At 39.5% G+C, this 23,664-nt stretch overlaps 1 protein-coding gene across 1 annotated transcript in view; it reads left to right on the top strand.

The window, feature by feature from the left end:
• Positions 1-23,664, top strand: part of b4galnt4a (beta-1,4-N-acetyl-galactosaminyl transferase 4a) — a 91,500-nt gene that overhangs the window by 52,329 nt on the left and 15,507 nt on the right. The window contains exons 3-7 of the mRNA XM_037254287.1: positions 3,825-3,923; positions 10,421-10,516; positions 11,107-11,197; positions 13,070-13,170; positions 19,303-19,370. Coding sequence (XP_037110182.1) covers positions 3,825-3,923; positions 10,421-10,516; positions 11,107-11,197; positions 13,070-13,170; positions 19,303-19,370 — 455 coding nt within the window. The remainder of the gene's footprint in view (positions 1-3,824; positions 3,924-10,420; positions 10,517-11,106; positions 11,198-13,069; positions 13,171-19,302; positions 19,371-23,664) is intronic.

Here is a 23,664-nt window from a genome sequence, read left to right as displayed (position 1 = left end):
CTGTTTTTAATAGTACATGAGACATGCTCCTTATTATCAGTCTTAATTACTGCAGAAACATGATGATGCAGTTTTGGGCTCAGTGCCAGAAAGAAAAAGTAGGTCCGCTTCCAATTTAGAAACTGACAGATTCTTAAAGTCTTGTAGTTTGTGATAAGTGATGACAACAGCTTAACAACATCGAGTCCGTTCGAGGGAAGAATGTGGTGCAACTGTAGGTCAACAACTTAAACTGAAGCTTTTTAGTTGCATCGATAAGCAGAGAGGTCGATTGCGCTAAGCAAGCATTTTTGTAAAAAGATCATTACTTTTCCATGATAATTATATATTATCTGCGATACAGCCATCATAGTTGGTTAGGCCTGATAATGAAAGCGGATTAGCTGTCAACTCAATTGACACTTTGCACATGCATCCTAGTTTACCAATGTCACGGCAACTTTTGCAAGAAGTCATCACATTTGAGATGAGTTTCTTAATCATTCTAAAATAGGCACTGCTTATGTCTATGTGTATTTTGTATATTAAAATTTCAATGTAGCGTATTTGATAAGTCTTGGGGCACTATTAGGTAAGCCGTTTTAGTAGTTCTATAATGACTCCATAAAATCAGCTCTTTGCCAAGGCTGAATTGTTAATGTGGAAAAAAACAGAAGAATTGAGTTGGCTTGTTCATCTATTCATTAGTTGAAACGGGAACTGACATTGTGATTCTGTAGAGTGGACTTCTTTATCTATGATCTGACAAATAACTTCACCAGGCAAGTTACTCTGTTCACCTCAATTCAAAGTTATAATTAAAGTATGGGACATTCATTCTTAGAATGCCCAGAACTTCTTTTTCATGTCAGAGTTTCGATATAAGCAGAATTTTGGGCTTGGGGAGGGGCCGTGACGGAGTCTGAATGGAAATGTAGGCTTTGGCTGATGTCATGCTGTTCTTCTTCAAGACGCCATTGGGACTGCCCACAGGGTCTCTGCTGGTTGCAGTCAAGTAGCCTACTTTTTGCCTCTGTAGTTTCCAGATGCCATCATAAACAGTCAATTCCATATTTGATTGTTCCACTTCTCTCTCAATAGCACTTTGCTGGTTGGAATTTCACACGGTCCTTAACTGAAAAGAATTAAACGAGAAGAAAATCTTATACATTCAAAACGTCTTTTTTATCAAAGTAAATTTGTTTCTGATTAAATTCAGACATTATCTGATTGTGGATGACTATACGACATGATCAATACTTTGAGCGGCTTCTATTACCGTATTTTCCGGACTATAAGGTGCACCGGACTATAAGGCGCACCTTCAATGAATGGCCCATTTTAAAGCTTTGTCCTTATATAAGGCGCACCGGACTATAAGGCGCACCATTAATGCATCATGTCAGATTTTTAATCCAAATCAAATCATTCTCCAATCTTTTTTATTTCAACTTCAGACGCAACAAAGTACTTTATAATCACAAAATAATGATCCATAGTCTTTTTGATTCATGATTCATAGTCTTCAGCGGGCCACTTATGATTGATTTCATGACACAATGCTTCAGGCCAGTTTAAATTTAGGAATTTGGTCCATATATAAGGCACACCGGACTATAAGGCGCACTGTCGGCTTTTGAGAAAATTTTAGGTTTTTAAGTGCGCCTTATAGTCCGGAAGATACGGTATCTTCTTCCCATTCTTTTCCTTGTTTTTCCAGCATCATCATCACCATCATCATCATCAACAACATATTATTATTATTATTATTATTATTATTGATTTTGTGCAGTTATTTTAACATTTCTTTATCATTTTAAGTTTCGTACTCTGAAAAAAATCGCCTTCACACTTGGCGATAAAGGTCAGAAAGTGAACGTTAACGACACGGATCAGGGCCCTTTAGTTACTTTGGTAGCTGGCATGAGGGAAGCCTGTTGTCACATTGCTTCATCATTACCTTCTCTGCCACCCTTCATTTTGCTCCCTTGGAAGTTAAAAAAGAAATCAAAGACTCACCATCTGACAGCTGTCGAACCACTTCTGCTGCTCCCAAAAATATTTTTCAAAAACTGGCACCTTCTCTACAAATACCCTCAGTTGCAGGGTGCTGAAAACCCCTGAAACTTGTCACAGGGGAGGTACGCATTTTTAAAATATCTGCTCAATGGAGGATGCTTCACCACTTATTGAACAGTGCTGCTCCTCTGGACCTACCATTGGAACTGCAAACTTTTATCTCCTCATTGCTGAGAACTTTTTGCTGAGAACTTTTTGCTCCCCTCTGGTTTGTCCTGCCCTTCACATGACCGTGTTAACTTTAATATGCCTCATAGCATATTAAAGAGCTTTTGGTACCCTTGTCGCATGGCACATTTGTGGAAACATTGCAGACTTTTGGGAGGAAGTCCTTGTCAGCAGGGTGGTTTATCATTATGGAATTGCTCATGCGTACTTTAGAGAAAAACCATTTCTTTCATTGTCAAAACGAGTCTAACAAAACTGTAAAGGCTGACGTAGTGATGTTAGGAAAACAAAATACTGCACGGGCACACACTATTCTTTATGCGAGTTCAGAATTTAACAAACTAGAGAAATCTTCTCAGAACAAATGCAACAACTGCACTGTGGTCCACTTTTGTTTTAATTTTAAAGTAGTCATGCATTCCTAAACCTACACAAAAATGATGGATTGTGTCAAGTTCACAAACTAGTTCTCTACTATTCACGAGTTACAGTAAATGTAAATGTACAATAACCAATGCAAGAACAAGGCTTAACCCAGACCTAGTTAAGGGTTGGACGGTTAAAAATCATAATGTTCTGTATGTCATATTTATAACGACATAAAATAAAATATAAAATAGTGCAAGCCTTCATATAGACAGCTCACATGCAGTACACAAGAAATGTGAATGGCTAGTTGCCATCGTAAACATCAACAGAAAATCAAGATGTGTTTGGTTGTTCTTCAGAATTGTGACACTTAGCATTCTGTGCGGCAAGTGTGCATGCTGAGGTCTCATTATAATGCTCTCACTACAGAAAAACCTCTACAGTGATGCTGAGGGAAGGACTGCACCAACTTTAGTGGCAAATTGTGCCCAAGTGGGAATCTATCATGTTTATGGCCTTGAAGAAAAGTGTCGCTTTTAAGACATGGATGGTAAAGATGCCAACCCGTCTGGTTTTACCCGAAGTCTCCTTAAAAATGAGTACAATCCCTGACAATACGGGCGAGCTAATAGGTCCTCACGACTTCACACTAACCCTTTCTTGACCGCATGCATCTTTCATTCTTTGACACATACAGTAATCTCTGAGCTGAAGGAAATGGTTGAAACAAATTGCATACACGAGGCACTGATGTCGCCACAGTTTTAGGATTGACGGGCCTTGTAGTCTCATTTCTACACCAGACCACCCAAAAGTAGTGGATTGGAGATTAAGTCAGACGAGTGTAGTTTTTGCCTGTTTCCAATGGTGCGGGCGGTGGGTGTAAAAATATCTCAAGGCTGGAGTGGAGGTTTTAACAAGGGGAATAACCCTCAGCATGAGTGTGTGTGTGTTGTCCTCAGCTGAGCATAATGGACAGTTTAAGCTTCTAGCAATCCCATCAATGAGACAGGCCTGTGGTTTGAGCTAATGATGGTACTTCATCTCTGTTATTGAGAGTATTCATGATGATGGATGGATTTTGTGCCTCTGTGCTGAGATGGATGTGTGAGTCGACGGTAGGATTAAACCGCTGATTTGGAATCAAGTTTTCCTTGCATGTGTCTTTTTAGGGCGAGCTATTTTGTCATTTGAGGGGAATAAGTGTGTTGAATTTCTTTCTCTTCAAGGATGACGAGCCGATTACAGGAGTTTCCAACAGCAGAGGCCATGCCCAGATCCGCAAGTTTCTTACCGAGCACCATAAGAAATTATCATGGAAACCAGAGGTAATTACTTTTCCCATCTTTTGTCTTCTCACTTAGCCCCATATGCTTGTTCTGAGTGAGTACTTTCTGGTCCTGTTGCTTTCTCTATTTGTATGACTCATCACCTAAGCTTGGTGACTCATACTGTACACACATTTAAATTTTCGTAACCGTACTTGACCAGAAAGCATGTCATTTTGATACCAGGGCACATTTTTGTCAAATGTGTTTTATCTGAAACTGTGCTACTTTTTGTCCTTTGTGTTACAAATACAGTTAATCATTTTCATCTCAGCTCCTTTCTTAGGAAGTACAGTACATGCCTGCTAAATTATTATCTCATCAAAACTCATTAAAAGATAATAAGGGTTACTAAAATATAGTTATTAATGTGGATCAGGAAGAATCGGAAACTTGTTCAGACAACAATAATGAAGCGTGTGTTTGTGCAAAATGTTAACATACATGCTTCCCCCTGAATCACCAAAATGATTTTAGAGAAATCTTACTCAAGTGGGATGATTTAAAAAAAAAAATACAAGTACACGTCTCATATCCGTATAATAACATACAATTCTCATAATTGTCAGTTTTGACAGTCAGACAGCTAAATTCAATCACATTGACAAATTTAGTTAATAGTAGTTTGTTGTGTTTTATGTATAACGTAGCGCAAAACTTTGATGACCAAATTATTTATCAAGATGATGTTTTAAAAGAATGGATATCATAGGTTTCTACTTTACTATAGTATGTTTTTTGTTTTAGTACCTTAACACCACAACAGCAGAAAACATGTGGGACAAAACAATCTTGTACTTCTGATTTTTAACTTTTAAATATTCATATGATGACTTTTCCTACTTTTGAGTTATTTGGCCTAGAAATATTTGAGACTCACATTGCGTATGTGGTGAAATAGGATTTTAGCATACTTTTTTTAATCTACCAAATATGGGACATGGCAAAAAGGGGGGACTCAAAGGCGTGCATGTGTTAACTAATTGGCAAAACGTAAACAGAGAGCGTTTGAGCTGGTTTTCTTTGTTTTATGCTAAATGACTGGATATTTGTGAACATTATTTTGAGGGATATTGTTGTGAGCAAAAACGGTATAGAAAATATGCTGATGGTTGTTTGTTTTTCCGAGCCAAACACGAGGCCTTTATTTATGCAGTTATTCTGCATTTGAAATGCTTTAATTCCGCATCAGCGTCACAGCTACTTTACTGTACAATAAAGAGCAATCTTCTGTTTTCCAATTTTATATTTAAATGTAATTGTTACATCTGACAGCCAAGCATGGAATTGCAAAATGTAACATGTTTTAATGGAACAAAATTACGTGAAGTGTCCTGAGAGCTATTAATTTTTTTTTCAGTCCAAACATTCATCGTTATGGTTCCCGCTTCACAATGTCCCAGCTGAGGGAAGTAGAATGTCAACAAAAGGCATGTCTGTGGCGCATGATAATCCAATATTTGCTTTGTTTGTGAACAGACAATGTGAGTCTTCTAAGCAGTTGAGGAAACAAGCTTAATCTTTTTGTGCCAGGCTTAGACAGTTTGCCAAATAACTCTCATTCGCAGTGGATTCAGTACAGTGCTCGACCCACATACTAATTTTGCTCTATAAAGTTTCTTATGGCAATATCTTGCACGTTCCAGGAGATGTTTATGCAAAGAACTGAATTCAACACACGTAATGCAAACCTGAGCTGCTGGCTGCTCTGTCTTTATAAACAGCACCTGAGAGAAAGGTGCAAACTGGCCCGCTCAGCCTCTCTTGTGTAGAACAGACAAAATGAGAGGCATGGGGAGAACTTGGCTTTTATGGCAGATTTTATCTGTATTTTCCTGATTCGAAACATCATGCCCCTGTTCATTCGGAGCTTCTTGTAAACTCACAAAATTTGAAATTTTCAGTGAGCCCCAAGGTGAATGTAATGCAGTCTTCACATTTTTTAAATCAAAGCATCCGGATTGGGATTCAGATCTGCTCTCAAGCACACACCCTCATCTAGACAAAAACTGGACATAATGCTGACACTCCGGCTTCCAATTTAAAAGTGACAGACCCATGGAAAAATACAGTCAAGGCGCCATTCGATAGAGATTCTGGACCTTATTCCTGCAACACTAGCAGAATGTTTGCTTCTGTTTTACTTTTTACTGTATGCACTTGTTTATTTCTTTTGGCTGTCAGTTTTTGTTTTCAATATATACTGCTCTCCCTAACCATGCAGTGTTTAGTACGGAAGATGATGAACAAGCCGCCAAATGAGAAGCAAAGTTTTCTTGCTTCAATCTGTATTAGTCATAAATGTACGTAGATTCAAAGTACTTCGACACAGCATTACTGCCGTTATCCTTAGCCTTTTTTAGTAGCTGCATGCTACAGTATGTATGATGAATGCAGTTTATGAACATATTGTGTTTAAAAAAAAATAATTACATGTTTTTATAGATTTTATAGGTACAGTTTATGCTGTATACTAGTTGGCTGAATAGCACAACAGTATTTTATTTCTATCGGAGTTTGGGGACAGCATTCCTCAGAAGACTAGAAACAAATAGTCGATGAATCCCTGTAAATTTTCCTCTCTTTCCCGTGTTTACTGTCAGACGTTTTGGAGCACAGCAGATCTTCCTCTGGTCTCTCAGCTCACTATCTGTCTTAATTACTGACACTAACTTGTTTTGCTGGTGCACAGCCAAAATAGCAGTGGTCCGAAGGGCCACCAAGCTGTCGCTGTCAGAGGCGTACTCTGGATGGTGGAGGTAAAGTGGGGCCATATGCCAGCTGTCACAGGCTGACAGAGGTCACACAGGCACGCAGAGGCCGACATACAAGCCACATGCACACTTGCATAGCTATTACCAAATAAGGCATTCGTGCACAGATGCTGACATTACTGTAATGACACACGAGCATAAATTCTGTTTTAAAAAGCATATTGATGACCTCTGGTGTGGGACTTGATGTCCACAAGTGGTGAACTCATCCATTGGAGTTGAATGTTAACGCCACAGGCATGCCTAGGACCCCAACCGAGGAAGGGGACTCTAGAGCATGGAGGGGCAACTGTGGGCCCGTGGACCACGTGCGGGTCGGCCCACACAGAGTAAAAAATAACTAGCTAAAGAAATCTAAAATTTAAAAAAGATCACCCCATTTTTTCATTTCCTCATAGTTTTAAGTTGGAACATCACAATTCACCACTAAATGGAAGACATTGTTAATTGCACTTTCACTGGGATCCTATATGACAACATAAGAAGGCCTAATAATAAATGGATTTCGAATAGTCTGCAGGACATAGTATTGTATCAAATTAAAACTTGTGACTTTATTCTGGTGAAAAAGTGCACAAAATTAGTTCTAGTCGCTTATGTTGGTTTCTTGTTCAGCCATTTTTTGTCATTTTTATATTTGTATTTATTAACGAGTTAAGAATAAACCATCAGGCTAAATGCCGTGTAACTATTGAATAATGACGATCACGTATTAGCACTTGTTCTCAATCCCAATGCAGTCTAATTTGGCATACAAAGATTAGATGGAAGAAGCCTTTTTGCTGTTCAGCAAGCCCACTCATGTTTTTATGGATGTAATAACACTGCATAAAGCTGCAAAGCATGAGGTGCTACTCAACATACAAGTGTGACTAAAGCAGAAAACTAGAGGCGGCAATGACAATCGTTTTTGTATTCTTCTACTTGTCTGTCTCGCATCTTTCCAAAAACTGGAAGAAAATAAACACCTGATTTAAAGGAGGATTTTTGTCCTTACTGCAGTGGGTCCATTTATAGATGGAGCAATGTCATCGTCATCTTCTTCAAGTCAAAAATCCTTGTCAAAATAGACGTAATCACTGAGCAGATGGCAGCTTATTAAAAAAACCATTTCAGAAGTTCATGAGGTTGCGATGTAAATCATTTGATCACTGTCTGCTATATCTGATTCTTGTCTCATTGTTAAACAGTCCAACATAGTTTGTGCTTCTTTCTTGCCATACATTGTCCGACTGTCATTATCTTCATTGATTTTTCACTGTAAAAGAAAGACAGGCATCAGTGGTAAGGGTCAAATCTGAGCGTTTACAAAACAGCCCCGGCATGGTCGCAGAGGGAATCACACAATTTGATCATTCAAATTTCAACAAACTCTGTAAAACTGCAGCACATGATACAAGGCGCCCTGTGGGCTTTACGCTGAGTGCTATTGTTTTTATCCCGATGTACTTTTTGCCAGGAACATCATGTCTCGCTTCCTTGATCCAAATGGGATTCAGAGTGTCAGCTGGCGCGAGTCCTCGTCAGTGGGTGCGCTGAACGACCATTTGTCAGTGTTTGCTGCCAGTGTGAATGCAGCAAGCTACACCAGGCTCGGAGGAGAGCAAATGTCTGATTTGTGTGATTTGTGCTATTGCAGCCAGATGGGTAGGAGAGAGTGGAGATTTTGCGCAGCAGCTCACAGGGAGATACGCCAAGACAAATGAAGGAGGACACTATTTTATTTGAAACACTATCGTGCGATCGTTCCTGTGCTTTATCATTGTGCTTGTTTGTGGTTTCATGCCATTTATTCAACAGATGGGATTAACTGCCAGCCTCTGCTCCTATCTCACTTAATGTCAGTCATAGCTACAATGTGTTGCCATATAAGACAAGCACTGATATGCAATATTGATGTTCGACATTTTAGTTTCAGTGCATTTTCCGCGTATGTACTTTGTTTGCGAATAAAGAAATTAATATACAATATGGCCATACTTTTTCTCATATCTTACAATGTACCTGTACTTGAAATTTGCATTGGTTAATTGAGTGTTTATATACCATGCCTGAGTGAAAAAAATGTTAAAGTTGAGGTTAAATGCTCGATTCCTTTCAAATGTATATGTCTCAATTGAAAGACATTATGGTACATACCTCAATATATTTCAAAGTGGAATATTTGGATTCTGTCTGATTCGATCCACTCATGTCTTTCAAATCAAAACTGATTTTCCAATTGAAATATCATTTTTTGTTTACACCCCTAATAGTTTTCAAATTGTTGGAATTGAACATGTATCCCGTTCACCAATTAGCCATCACCCCCTCCAAGAAAGTTTACAACCCATGGCCTCTCCACACTGTGCGTGTAATCATTGACTTTTAATGGTGCCTGTTGAACAAAAAGAGTTGTAAGCAGGGGGCTAAGCCTTGGAACCCTCCAGAAATCTGCTAACAAGGCTCATTTACCCAGGGCAGCATTCTGTCTGCTAAAGCCCGCTAACCTCTGTCTCACTTCGACTCACTGCAATAGACTCCTACTCAAACATGAGACCTTTCTGACGCCTCACTTTCATATCTGTCGACCCTCATGGTCTCCTAATTTTATAATTGTGATAGACACAAAGTTTGCAACACAATATTAAGAACAATTGTGTCTGAATTGAACAAAAATATTTGTTCCTCAAAATAGTTGTGCAAATTTTACCTGGCTGTTCCAGTAGTAAGCGCATCAAGAAAGTGGATTCTAATTATTCTGACTGGGAAATCATCCCTTCACAGCGAGTGAATCATTTTTATACACTCGTTTCCTAACATATGCTCTGTGTAGGTTTGTCAGAAAATATAGATTATTGCAAAGTATTTCTTCCTCCTGTGTTTTACAATTTTATACGCCACTGATAAAATATCAATGTTGTCATTAAGGACTAGTTATGTTCGCCAAAACTTAAATTACATTTGTCTCAAATCAAATTTAAAGTTATTCAACCAGTACAACACAATCTTTATGTGATTTGTTAGCTGTACATGTAGGGTGTGTGTGTGAGTGTGCGCGTGTGCGTGTGTAAACTAATCCATCGAAGACCATAAAAAGGAATTATGTCATTTGTCCTCATTGTGTCCTGTGTGCTCCCTGTTTATTGCAGACAAATGTCACAGTATGGTCAGGGGATGGGCTTTGACTAATTGCTGGATATTCTCAGTTCATGCTATCCCAAGACGCTGCAGATATGCAACATTCTCTCATTTGGATCATATGAGCAATATACTTGGCTATTTATGTATTTTTCGTCTGTGGTGGGGAGTCACAAAGATCCATTCGATCAACACACAGCTTGTGCAAAAATATTGGGATGTACCTTCTAATTAATCTGTCGTTGAACTCGTTTGAGGAAAGTACTTTTGTGTTCACCGTGTCAAAAGCTCCATAGAGGCCTGCTTGGATGAGTTTGGGTAAACAAGGAATGTTGAGAGTTTGACTACAACACCATGAAACACTTTTTGGATGAAAATGATCAAGATCTCATAAGCTAGGCTAAATTCTTGCAAAAAAATCAAATCCGAGACAGAGGTCATATTCTTGTCATGTTCCATGGCTGATATAGCACGTTACTCAGATTTTTTTCCAGTTAGAATCAATGGGGCAGATTTTATGGACCTTTAATTTTACCAATTTATCGAACATTCACTCGTTACCGTCAACAGTAACAGTTCTTTCTGTGTGATGTTTTGTTGCAGTATAAGGGCCAAGCCAACCTCCATGTTTTTGAGGACTGGTGTGGCTCCTCTGTAGCCCAACTCAGAAAGAACCTGCACTTCCCCCTCTACCCTCATGTAAGTAGAAGTATACTTCAAGCTGTGAACGAAAGGATTTCATTTTATGGCCTTGGGATTCCCATTTGCGGAGAGTAAAACTCATGGCATTTGCTGCAGGCTGCCAGCAGCAGATTCCATCACTTATCAGTGTAGGATGTGCAACATAGCTAAAGCTTGGTATAATTTTGCTATGCTACTACTCTATCCTACCCTGCAATGTTAAATAGAACATTTTCACTTATTAATAGGCAGGCATTTTTTTCTCTATGCATATCGTTTAAACACTCGTGTAGGATGGTGTTGATGCTTAAACTGGATTGAACAACAAATACTGGATGCCTGAATGACAAAAAAAAGAAAGTTCTGATGAACATACAGTTTGTTAAAATAACGGGAAACTTGGTGTGAACACAGTCTCCGAATTTATTACATTAGAATTTGGTCTTTGGCCCTGAGTGCTCCACTTCGTCCTATGTAGGACTCATCACTTCACTTCTTAGCTCAGCCTGGACACTCCCTGCTGATGGAAGGAGTTTAGCACCAAAACATTTCGAGTTCACGCACAGAACTGTTCATGATTTCGTTTCAATTTTTGCTTCATGCTGCAGACAAGAACGACTTTGAAGAAACTGGCCGTGGCTCCGAAGTGGAAGAATTATGGCCTGAGAATTTTTGGATTTCTTCACCCTTATCGTGATGGTAACCAGTTCATCTTATTAGCGAGTGTCCTTCAAAATAATATAGAACACCCCCGCATCGCTCAAACGTCGTATGATTCGGGATCACCACTATAGAGCCCTCTGAATGGAATCTCTCTGTAGTGTCCTGAAAGCCCAGCTCTACTGTTGTTACTAAGGCAACAGAGAAGCCTCAGAACCCTAGTAGATGAGTTGCTAAATATCAAACTATGAATTACATCATTTTTGGTCTTGTGTGGTGTTAGGTTACGGATTCTAGTTATTGATCGGACTCCAAATTGCGATCAACACTTAACACATGAGTTGCTATGTCCTAATCCACACACTGGCGCACCTAACAATTTTGCGAGTTCGTTCTGTCCAAGAGAAGACCAGTAGATCAATCAGACCGAATTTACCAATTGTTTATTCCTGACAAAGCAAGCTAATACAGGCGCCTGGGTCCCGGGTCCCTCACACTAAAACTCGTGTGTTCTTGTGACCATCAAGAGACAACACATTCTTCCGGGTTGCCCAGTTATAAAGAAACACAATATGAATATTCAAAACATGTAAAACATTGTGTGATGATTGGTCGATGGCCGTCTCCTCCCCACTGGATGTTATGGCTGAGTGCAACTGTTCTGGTGGTTGGGTTTTTCTCGCGACACCCGACCACAAGGACAGGGGTGTTATTCTCGTTTCTCATCTATCTCGAGATGTTCTCGCCAGCTGCACGTCTGTCCCGCTCTCGCCTGACCGATGATATATCCTGTTTGCACAACACTTCGAAGAAAACAACTACGTGCAGTTGCCTGCACATTTCCTTAACTCATCATGTGATCATACAAGCACAGCCACTACTGGAGATTATATTGATGTGATTATATATAGGTCTAACGCAGCCTTAATAAAATATGTTTGCAAACTGCCGAAAGCACATTTCCCTTTAGTGGTCAAAGCTTTCCACCTTAGGACTCTAGACCAAGTGCCTCAGTGAGGCAGAGTGGACAAAGCTGAATAGAAGTATGTTTGTTATATGTTGTATGTAGTATGTTATAATGTAGCATAACTATATAAAAAGCCTATATTGCTCTTTGATATAGAAAGAGAGGTACTAATCTGACATTGAGTGTGATGTCATTTTTTTGGATTACTGTATACTAACCATTATATTAAGACAAGATTCTTTCAACTCGTGCTAAATGAAATAAAATCCTAATGTAAGTGTTAAAAATTAGGTTTGGTAGTGCTTTATGTACTGGCTACATAATAAAACACTGCAGTGCTCTATAAAAGCCGTATCTCAATGAACGATGTGCACACATAGCTAATGTTTATTTTTCATCAGGGTTCATACAAATAGTAAAGATTGGCTTATTATCTGATATTCTTGCTGCAATACTGATTTTGTTTTAGCTGGAATATTTATTTGAAAGCTCTCACACTCATGTTAGTTATGGTCATAATTCAAGCTTCTGTCCATGTTTACAGCATTTACCTCTTCAATGCAACTGGCAAAGTTCGGATCAGTACACTTAATTTTTTGACAACGCTATAGTCATTTTTCAAAGTATGTCTTCGAAACATTTTTCCTCAGATTGCCGAAAAGGGAACCCATTCACGTCAACGGATATCATACACAAAGTGGGCTAGTTTGTTGGATGCATGATTGTGATCTTTATAGTGATCTTTATAGTTCGAAAGAGGCACACAAACGTCGCCGTTTTAAAGTGGGTAGCACTTTTTGTTCTGAAATCCCTGTCACAATCCAATGTTCTATTATGATATTACAATTCCTTCAATATGTTAATGGCCTGCTGCTAGCTGAAAAAGTGTCTTTCAAGATTAACATTCCTCCACCATGCTTGTATCACTTTTTTATTCTTTTCAGCGGATTTCCAGTTTTCCGTCTCATCTGATGATAATTCTGAGTTCTGGCTGAGTCCGGATGAAAGTCCCCTGAACTCCAGGCTCCTGGTCTATGTAGGACAGGTAAGCAATCAAATGTCACACCGTCTTCAGATCAACATCTCAATCAGTTAGCAAAACATGAGTTGTTGATGGCCGACTTGGATCAGCCGGTTGGGTAGTCGCCTGTGTTTGATCCCCACTCATCCTGCGACAATGTTAATACTTAACTCCACTTTCCTATGCTGTGTCATCAGCAGATGAATGCGATGACCATGTTAAAGCGTCCATTCATCATTTGCATCCGTTATTTTCTCTTAAGCGAATCCTCTAATGCATTTGATTCTAAGGAAAAGACAGCACTCCTAGAGATTTCTGAATTCATGGAGCTCCAGCAGCTGCAGTTTGATTGAACATGGGCCATGCATATGGAATATCATCTGTTCTTTTGTCAGTGTTCGAGCATACACAATAAACAGGGAGGAAACAGGCCATCTTAACCTTGTTCGTCCGAACTCATCTAATAGTCACCTCGTGTCAAATGACTAACCTCCAAGGCAAGTTCCCTCCTGACGAATTGGTTTTCGTCCCACAATTTGCATCCAGCAACCTCTGAATGTTTGCCTACCTTGACCAAATACATTCTCATCGTCACATGTAAATGCAGTCACAATAGGAGTGATGAGCAAGAGAGCAAAGGTCCAGCTATGGAATCATCTGCATTCCAACAAGATGTGACATGTCACCAGGTTCCTTGGAAGATGAGATTAATTAGCCAGTTGTGAATATTGATGTGACATTTAACAGTGGAGAAATGTGGTGGAGCTAATGTTAGGGGAGCTGCAGCTATGAATCATTCATTTTGATAGAGGCTGTCGCACCCATTGTCTCTCGAGACGTCGCCTTCCACACAGGTATCTAACTCCTGTCCTCATTTTGTCACACATCTTCCTTTCTTGTATAGAAGAGCAGGTAGAGGTCTTGCAAGAAGTTTTCTTGTTATGCTTTGATTGATTTGAGGCATTTTCTCCAAGTGTGCAATCTCAAATTCTTTTCTGTCATTTATATAAAGGAAAATGTATCCCCTTTACTGCACCTTCAAACATTACTTTAAATTGTTATCCCTTTGACCTCAAATGGCAATCTATCAAATGGCAATCTACCCTCAATGAATCATTTGGTTTCAAATAAATATTCCATTCAAATTGTACATACTGTACACATAAATGCGACAGCCTCCATCTTTTACCTAAAGATAATTAACAAGTTATCAATTTAACAAGATGATATAATAACAATAACAATAGTTCAACACTATCACATGGCTGGCAACTTGTTCAGGGTGTCCCCCGCGTACTGCCCGATGACGGACGGGATAGGCTCCAGCACGCCCGTGACCCCCGTGGGGACAATTGGTCCAGATAATGGATGGATGGATTGTGAAAACCATATCTCTTTGGGAGGCGGCTCGGTGGGGCACTGGGTAGCACGTCCGCCTCACAGTTAGGAGGGTGCGGGTTCAATTCCACCTCCGGCCCTCCCTGTGTGGAGTTTGCATGTTCTCCCCGGGCCCGCGTGGGTTTTCTCCGGGCACTCCGGTTTCCTCCCACATCCCAAAAACATGCTTGGTAGGCTGATTGAGCACTCCAAATTGTCCCTAGGTGTGAGTGTTGTTTGTCTCTGTGTGCCCTGCGATTGGCTGGCAACCGGTTCAGGGTGTCCCCCGTCTACTGCCCGATGGCGCTGGGATAGGCTCCAGCACACCCGCGACCCCCGTGGGGACTAAGCGGTACAGAAAATGGATGGATATCTCTTTGGGCTGCATGGTGACTGACTGGCTAGCACATAAGCCTCACAGTTCACAGTTTATGGTTTCAAATCCATTGGTGGAATTTGCATGTTTTCCATGTGCCTGAGTTGGTTCTCTCCGGCTATTCTGGATTCCTCCTACATTTCCAAAACATACATGCTTGGTTAATTAAAGACCCTACACCGCATGAATGTTTTTTTTTTGTCAACATGTGCCTGGAGTTGGCTGTCGACCAGTTGAGGGCGTACCCCACCTCTCGCCAAAAGACTGCCATTTTAGGGTCCAGCGCACCCGTGACCCTAGTCTCTGTGATAGATTGTATTTAGAATGAACATTACTGTTTCTCTCAGTTGTATGCTACATCCCTTATTGGTTCTGGTTAGAATGTGGAAGGTGTAATGTGACTGGTGCAAGTACTTTTCACAGATTAGCACGGGGAGACAACACAAACTCACACTTCAAACCATACCTTTGTCTTCTGTCTTATTGAAATGATATATGGCAGAATGTTTAATGGCACTAAAAGGACATTCATTGTCCAACAAAGATATAACCATCTTTTAGTTCTCATAAGAAAATATCCATACCAGTCCAATATCTTCTCAGAGAGGCCAGTCAGTCTAAGTATGTGCTACATTTGTACCAGACTGCAGAGTATGTCATTCCGCAGATAATGTTTTTTGTCCAACAAGAGTAATTGCATTTTTGTGCGCAGTAGAGAAGAAAGGGTCTCAGACTTTCAGCAGGCATTGTGTCTTTTGTTCCTACACACTCTAAAAATGACTGCTTTAATGAAAATGTTCTTGTCAACTGGTTACACACAATTCTATTTTTGTTCATTAAATGAAAAAGGATGCATATCTAATATGAACTGAAAAGGGAAATAGACATTTTTGTAGTTTGTGTGCATGCATGCATACATTTGAGGACTATAGTTTGTACTGTGGTGGTTTGGAGGGCATGTTCAACACGGAGGTGAAAGAGTGATGAAATCAATAGGACAATTGACAGCAATAGCAGATCCACCACCTCAGGTCAGCACTTTGTCAATACTCTACATTTATCATGCAGAAAGGTCTCAAGCTATTTTGAATTTGAAAGCTTCCACGATACAAGATTTTTGCCTTTTTCTCTCCAAGAGACCATTCTTGAGTTAAACTCAATTGCATTGAGATTATTTTAGGAGCGGGGGCTCTTCAAGTTGTGATCGTAGGTTAAGGTGCGCTGTTAAATGATTTACGACCCATTGAAGGGGTTCTTGTTCGAAGGGAGGTTTTTTTGTGCCTTTTCCTGTGCCCGTCCATGAGAGATGAGTTGCATTGCTATTAATGTGTAGCGTTCATGTGCTACCAAATGGATGCACACTAAAGTTAGTATTAGCTGGCACTAAATTGGCCAAGTGCATAATGTCATTCATGCCTGTTTATTTTCAATGCGCGTAATATTTATTTATGTATTTAACTGCTGGCAATTGAATTTCCCCCCGGGGATCAATAAAGTATCGATCCATCTATATCTGTTTGGTCTATTTGATAATGTCATTAGCATCCACGTTTATAAATGGCTTCGGCAACGGTCTTGTAAGGGTGTGTAAAGTACTTCATCATATTATTCCGTAATTAGAAAAAAGAACACCGTTATGCTCAAATGTCATTATTCCCAACCCTGGTCACAACAAAGCTGCTATTTCAGCAAGGAGGTGTTGAATAGATGTTATGGACTGGAATAATGGAAAGTGAGATGGCACAGTGAGTGTTAATTATGTCACCGGGCTTTCCTAAGTGATAATTTTTTTGTATTGTATTTTGTATAAGAACAACCTTTGGCAGTGTAACATTCAATCAACGCGTGGCCATCCCTGACCTCAACCTTATTGAACGCCTGTGCTGCATCCTTAAAAAGGAGCTCTGATAGAATTACACTTCCAAACTCTTCCAAAAATATCTTACATCGTCAATTGAAATAGAGGCAGAAATTGTTGATGCTCTCACAATTTGGCTGAGAGTTCTTATGATGATATCGCAGGGGTATGATGTTAACGTGTCACTTCATTGTAAATATATTTTTTGGGCCCGAAATGACATTTATTAATGCCCTGATGATGACAATGTTTGGATTTGAAGAAATAATAAATTGGAGTTGTCATGATGGGTGGCTTGTTGAATAAAATCCAGATTATTATTGAAGATAATATATTTGTAAGGATCATACATATTCACTGTAAATTGCATCATCTTTTAGGAAAATGAAAAACTAAATTCAACAATACAGCACATGCATGGTGCTTTTTATTCACAGCTGTAATTACTGTTAATATTAAAAAAATATACAAGCAACAAGTGTGATGACTATGCAAATTATGCAAAGTAAGGATTACAGTTTGTATGTGTTAAGAGGCATATTATACATGAAAATATTGGTCAAATCTCAAAAAATACTTGTACGGGTGTTCATCTCTATGAATTATGTGAATGTGTGTGTCTGTTGCTCTCGTTATTCCTGGCTGCTTACCTTTTAATTCAGCTCCTGCCAAGTCTTGTGTAAGCAGGCTGCTCTCTGTAAGTAGTGACTCATTATAGTGAGAGAAAGATCATGCATTCTTGCATGTAAATAGGCACAAACCTTTGAATCTTTTTCTCAACTAATGAGCTGTGCGTCTTTGAGTACCACCTTGATTACTTCCAGCCCATAAATCTTCAGCCAAGGAACATAAAATGTACATGACATCAACTGCATAACAATCAGATGAGACAGAAAAAAGTTGGTCGTAAACACAAGAAACCTACTTTGTTGTTATCTCTAATTAACGTTGTTGTTGTTGTTGTTCCTTGACTTTGATACCAGATTTATGTTCAGCGTTATTGCTTAATGTTAAAACGTGATCATGATTTTTATGTTACCATTGCACTTATCAAATAATAGGAATCAGAAGTGCAATCAAATTTGAATAATCCCATTCAGCGTCTACCTCCGACACGCTGATATTTTTCATTGACGTGCACATAAAAATAAGATACTGTGTTGTATATTTTTTTTATTCCCATGGACTGTTTGATGCGTGAAAGCTTAAGCTTTCTCCTCACGGAAGTTCTGCTGAGGCTCTGGATTTATTCAGTTTTGATTTGTCAAAGTTATTGAACGTGCGCGTATGGTGTGCCGTGTTTCTTTTTTTGAAACCATCAGCATGTTCTTTTTTTAGGGATTATTCCTGCAAAGCCAAAAACCTGAGAAGAAATTCTGATGCTCTACTTTCTTCGGTTGTCACTTCTACATGTGAGCTGATCAAAACCTTGTGAAAACTTAAAAGTAGCCTTAGAGGGTTGAAATGTTGCAGTGACTACTCAAATCAGCTTTAGCTATAGGTATTTAAATGACATGTCTGTGACATGGTTTTCATAAAAATGCTTCGAGGATGGAGAATGAAATTATACTTTACAAGTTCACACACTTCTTTTGCGGAAAGGGGGCTGTTTTAAGTTCCCTGTCTCATGCAAGCGACTATACCGGTATGCTCGGCCCTACCTACAACTGGCCAATGGTGAGTCCGGCTTTTGTTACTATGACAACTGGGGAACAAGCGCTGGCATTGCAACTACAGCCGTTTTGTGGAAACAGAGCGTGAAAAAAATGAATAGTCAAAAAAACTAAATTATTTTTTTAACTCATAAAAGCAGCACTCTACACCAAAATATTTGTGTGGCAGATGCACACAACACTAAACACAAATACTCCACCACCATCTTTATGTGGGGAAACAAACAACAAGTCCCTCAAATGCAGCTCTGTTCACCTTTCTACTTTGACAGGATAGTAGTACATCCATTTTTTTCAAAGTGGCTTCACAACTTAGCAAAGTCCATTTTTCATAATATATTATAAGCAAAAGTATTTTTCTGTCGAATGCAAAAAAAGAAAAAAAAACATGCCAAGGGGACACAACATTTATCAAGCATCAAGAATGGCTTTACTCCCAAAAGATTTCCCAGGAGGCATAGCCTACTGTCCTGCCTTCCTTTTTAATTATTTTGCTCCATAGTGGAGTTCAGACTTTTGCTTTTTTAACTATTAATTCACCTTCCACCTCCACTGACCACTATCACTGCAAATATCAGATTCTTGTGTGACTTATAGTCACGTGACTGATTCTGGCCTTCAAGGACAGGTGCCATGTCTTTTTAGTACATATGCACGTTCAAATTTTCTATCACAGTGTGACCCTTAACCCGTGAGATGCTGAAAGAGCACAATGCTAAAGCTGCATCATTGATGGTTACCACACTGTTACTGTATTCCCTGCTCACCACTGAGTTGTAGTCTGCCCCTCCATATTTCCTCCATTTGTCATATTCCCTTCCTTGTTATTGACGACCAGCTCAGATTCTTATGTCTTGGTTTGTCTCTTGCAGTTGGGAACAGAGTGGACCGCTCCAGGCGAGTTCAACAAGTTCAGGTCCCAGTCCTCAAAGTCTGTGCAGTAAGTACCTGTGACATGCTCACTCTCTCTCTAACAACCAGAAAACAACAAAATGTTAACGTTTGCTTCGTATTAACATCACCTCTCTCGTCAAAGGTAGTAAATTATCGGCACAAATGTCTGAAAATACTGTAAATTGACACACACAGGTAGATTTTTTCAAAGGAATATTTCACAGCGATGTCACAGTAAAAGTATTTCTGTTCATTTAAGTTTGCACTAATCAGCTTGAACAATTGAAAGAATTATTAGGCCAATATATTTGCTGCGCAATTGAATTTAAGATTTATAAGTTTTAGAATGTTACACATTAGATACTTCAAAACTGCCGTTTGAATTACCAGGTCATGTCATGGTGGTTGTCTCCCAATTTAAATATTGTGGGTTCGATCCTCAACCTTGGTGACCATATCGAAGTGTCCTTGAGCAAGACACTGAACCCTATTTGCTCCCAGTGGGGCTAGTCGCACCTTGCATGGCAGCAGTATCCCATTGGTGTATGAATGTGTGCACAAATGGGTAAATGTGAGGCTTTGTAAAGCGCTTTGGACAGAGAAAATCGCTATGTGTCTAAATTACTATTCCATTTACCATGGTGTGCAACATGAATGCATTTGTTGGTAACAGTAATTGCTTCAACTGTCCTTTTTACATGCGGATTGTTGAGAAGTATTGTTGGCTTATTGGCTGAGCGTAAGTGTTCATTCACAAACAAACAAAAATTTACTGTATTCTCTCCTCTAGTGTGTGCGCACAGTTCCTTAATTGTAACCTTCTCACTAAATCCAGCAGAAGCCTCTGACTGATTTTGAGGAGTTAAATAAAATAAAATAGCCTCACTTTGCCTTACAGCTTCAAAACATATGTGTTCTTTTTTGTGGGTGTGTGTTCCAAAGCATATATTCATGCTTTTCCACGCAAGCAAATGTGTGCTTGTTAACAAATCCATTCTTCTGAAGTGATTCTTATCACAAATGCAGCAGTGTTGGTAAAAGAGATGTCTGAGTATTGAGTTTGCTGCCTCCTCCCTGTCCGCCACTGTTCATATTAAAAGGAACAGGAGAAAGGTTCACAACTTTATTTGATAAGGTCACGGATGATTTTGTTTCACTGTGACACAAAGGGCAGTGACAATATCAGTATCTACCATACTCATTGTGTTAAGTACGTACATGTGTCATTTGAATTTGTTTACTCATCTCAGGGGCTTTGTTTCAGCATCCATGACCTTGATGCTGACAATTGGTTAACATGTTTTTTATTTTTATAAAGTAAAACTTTTTCAGAATCACATCCATTTCCTCACAGTGGCATCATTGTCATATTAGATTTTATTATTTGACTATTGGGAGACAATTGGATACCATTCATCTATGTTCATCATAAATGAATAGACCCCCGTTAAAAAGTATGCAATTAGACTTACCTGTGGTTTTATTTTCAAAAGAATTGCCATTCTTGTGCTAATTTGTGCAACATAGCAATATTACATCGGATGAATTAATTGATTAGGTTTCTGTGTGCGCATAAATCTCATTTGCAATCAGTAGGCCACATTTGTGGGAGTATTTCGTAGAATATGGTATGCCATTAAAAAATAATCAGAAAGAAAAATAAAGGTTTTATATCAACTCTGTTAAAGTTAGTGCTGCATCAGTTCTACCCATTTGGTGAGGATCTGAGTTATGTACTTATGATAAGTCTTTGTGAATGAGAAGTGCATTAGCATTACCCATGCAAACTCCAGGATGGTACTGCAGCTTCAAGATCATGAGAGGCTATTTGCAGTCTCCATTCCATTCTTTATCGAGCCTCGGTTTATACCCTCTACTTCTATATGAGATTTCATTGTTGGATTGAATTAACATGAAAGAACACAGATGGGCAGTGAGCACCTTTCAGTCATGTAGTTATGAAAAAAAAACACTTTTTGTCAGGTTTTCTGTTTCTCTTTTCATGCTTTGCAACATGGTTATTTATGTTATGGATCATTGGGGCAGCACAGCCGCTGCAGTTAAGCGAACAGTGACTAATGGCTTCTGTAGGCCTGAATCAGACTGTCAGGGAATGAAGCATTGTGCGGTTGAGGGCTTCACTACAAACAATTCACTCGCCTGTCAGAAGGCTCATAGATGCAGTTCAGAGGTGTTGAACCCTTGCCACCCGCTGTATTGGGATACAGATGTGTATCACACACGCACGCACACACACGCACACATGCTGTGTGTTGATCAGCTGGCCTCTTGACTGATTCACTAAATATAGAGAAATGACTTCGTGATTTCATCACTTTGCCAATTATTGTGATATTGCCTTTTATTATGCCTAGTTACAAATAATGATTACAACACACCTTTATTGTTTCATCTTTGTGGGAACAGTTTTGGTAAGACCCTTTTCTGTACCACATGACTATGTGCTATTGTGCACACAGCCCATGAAGGAATGCCTGGATGAATAGACAAACTATCTACAGTGATTTCAAATAATGAACCTACATGTCATGTATTTGCTATACTCTCCATATGTTGTTCCAACATTCATTGACTTTTTGCCTTTCATTTGGCTTTTCCTGCTCTAGCTTACACATACAAAACAATGGCAATTGCATGTTGGGTACTGAATTTAAATTGGGTTAGCCACTGCCAATGGACCGTGACCTTTTTCCCGCCTTGGGGTAGGATTTACGAGTCCAATGTAGCACAGATGGAGAAGTGCAGTCAAATAGGAGGATGCGGTCGTACAGGCCACCTGGCTGGAATGGAACCTCCTGTAGTGTAGAAGGTATAACATTTTACACTCATTTGCCTTTATGTAAATTGGATCAACCAGGATTGGATTAGATTGGATTAACTAGCGTATTTATTTATTTACTTACTTGCTGTCTGAGTGTGGGGTATTCAACCTCCCATGTAGATGTTGGTGATTATTTGCAAACACAGCTAGTCAAACCTGCATCTGTGGTGGTCTCCATTTGGCCAAGTTGTGCAAATGTTACCGGGCTGCCTCAGCGGCAAATATGCTGAGCAGAATGCCTGAGAGTTACCTTGCAAGCAAACCAAGACCTCCTTTTCATGTGTTTGGACGGTGTAGGATAGTGTCACACTTGACCAAACAAACTGCAATTGTACAAGTATTCATAAATCAAAGCTGACAAGGCATACATTTCAGTTTCCTCTCCTTGAAACGTATCTGGAGGGAAAGACTATCTTCTTAAAGGCAGGATGCCTTTGAATTAAAAAAGTGTGTTTGATCTGAAAGTATGAGTTTTAAAATGATTTTACTGACGATTTTGAGTTTCAAAGTTAGTGACTGAGAAGGGAAGTGACAGTTTGGTAGTGTCTGCTTGGGGTCACAGGCGACACTTTAGCAGTCAGATGAGGAACCCAGATAAGTCAGACAACACCATCTCTGTTCTCTGGCACTGCAGTCAGAGCCTCAGGCAGTGGAGACAGGGTTGACAGTTAGCTGAAAGTTCTATATGTGGAAGTACTGTTTTGAATACTAACATTGCATCTGCTTCTTCATTTATGCAACACGGTGGGATAGGATTGACAATTAGCTGAAGATCAAAAGGATTTTTTGTAAAACATACCGGAAAGGAATAGACGCTTGGTGTATCCTGAGCCAGGCAAGGAGGGGATTTGATTATTTTACATTTGACAGGCATTTGCAAGCATGGTGGATTCAGCACATTCATGTACAAGAAGTGAAACTGACAAATGGGCTGACCTTTGACTATGGCGTGCAGAAGAGCATCCCATGGTTGTCTGTGATGCTGCAGCTGGCATTTTGAAGGCATTCAAAAACTGGAGGAAATGCCATTTACACCTGACCCTTCTCTGACATGTGATGTAACTTCCCCCCTTCTTGCACACACTCTTGAATCCCCTCTGCCTTATTTTGTCTTCATCTTCTCACCTCTTTACCTCTTACAAACATTTTGTATCCTGGAACTTGGGTATTTCTTTTCCCAAGGATCATGCGTTAGAAAATCTGCTGGCAATAGTCAGATGGTGGGGTTTAAGCCCAGTCAGCAAAAGAGAGTGAAACTTAAAGGGTGCCTCTCTGGGAGATCTTACTATCTTTCATGGAATCCTTTAAGCACTGCTTCTTGTGAAGAATCATGCATGTTGAGAGAACAGCGTAATACCTTCATGGGCCAGCACAGGAATATTGATGGAGTTTGCAAAAAATACTTTAATCACTAAATAAATTGTAATAGAAATACAGTACATACAGTATCTTCTCTTTCACAGCACCCCACCAAAACTTTGTCAGTCATGACTATGCA

Source organism: Syngnathus acus, chromosome 6 (assembly GCF_901709675.1).
Source record: "Syngnathus acus chromosome 6, fSynAcu1.2, whole genome shotgun sequence".
Lineage (NCBI taxonomy): Eukaryota > Metazoa > Chordata > Actinopteri > Syngnathiformes > Syngnathidae > Syngnathus > Syngnathus acus.
The sequence above is the reverse complement of the archived record's forward strand: the minus strand, read 5'-3'. Positions and strand labels throughout refer to the sequence as shown.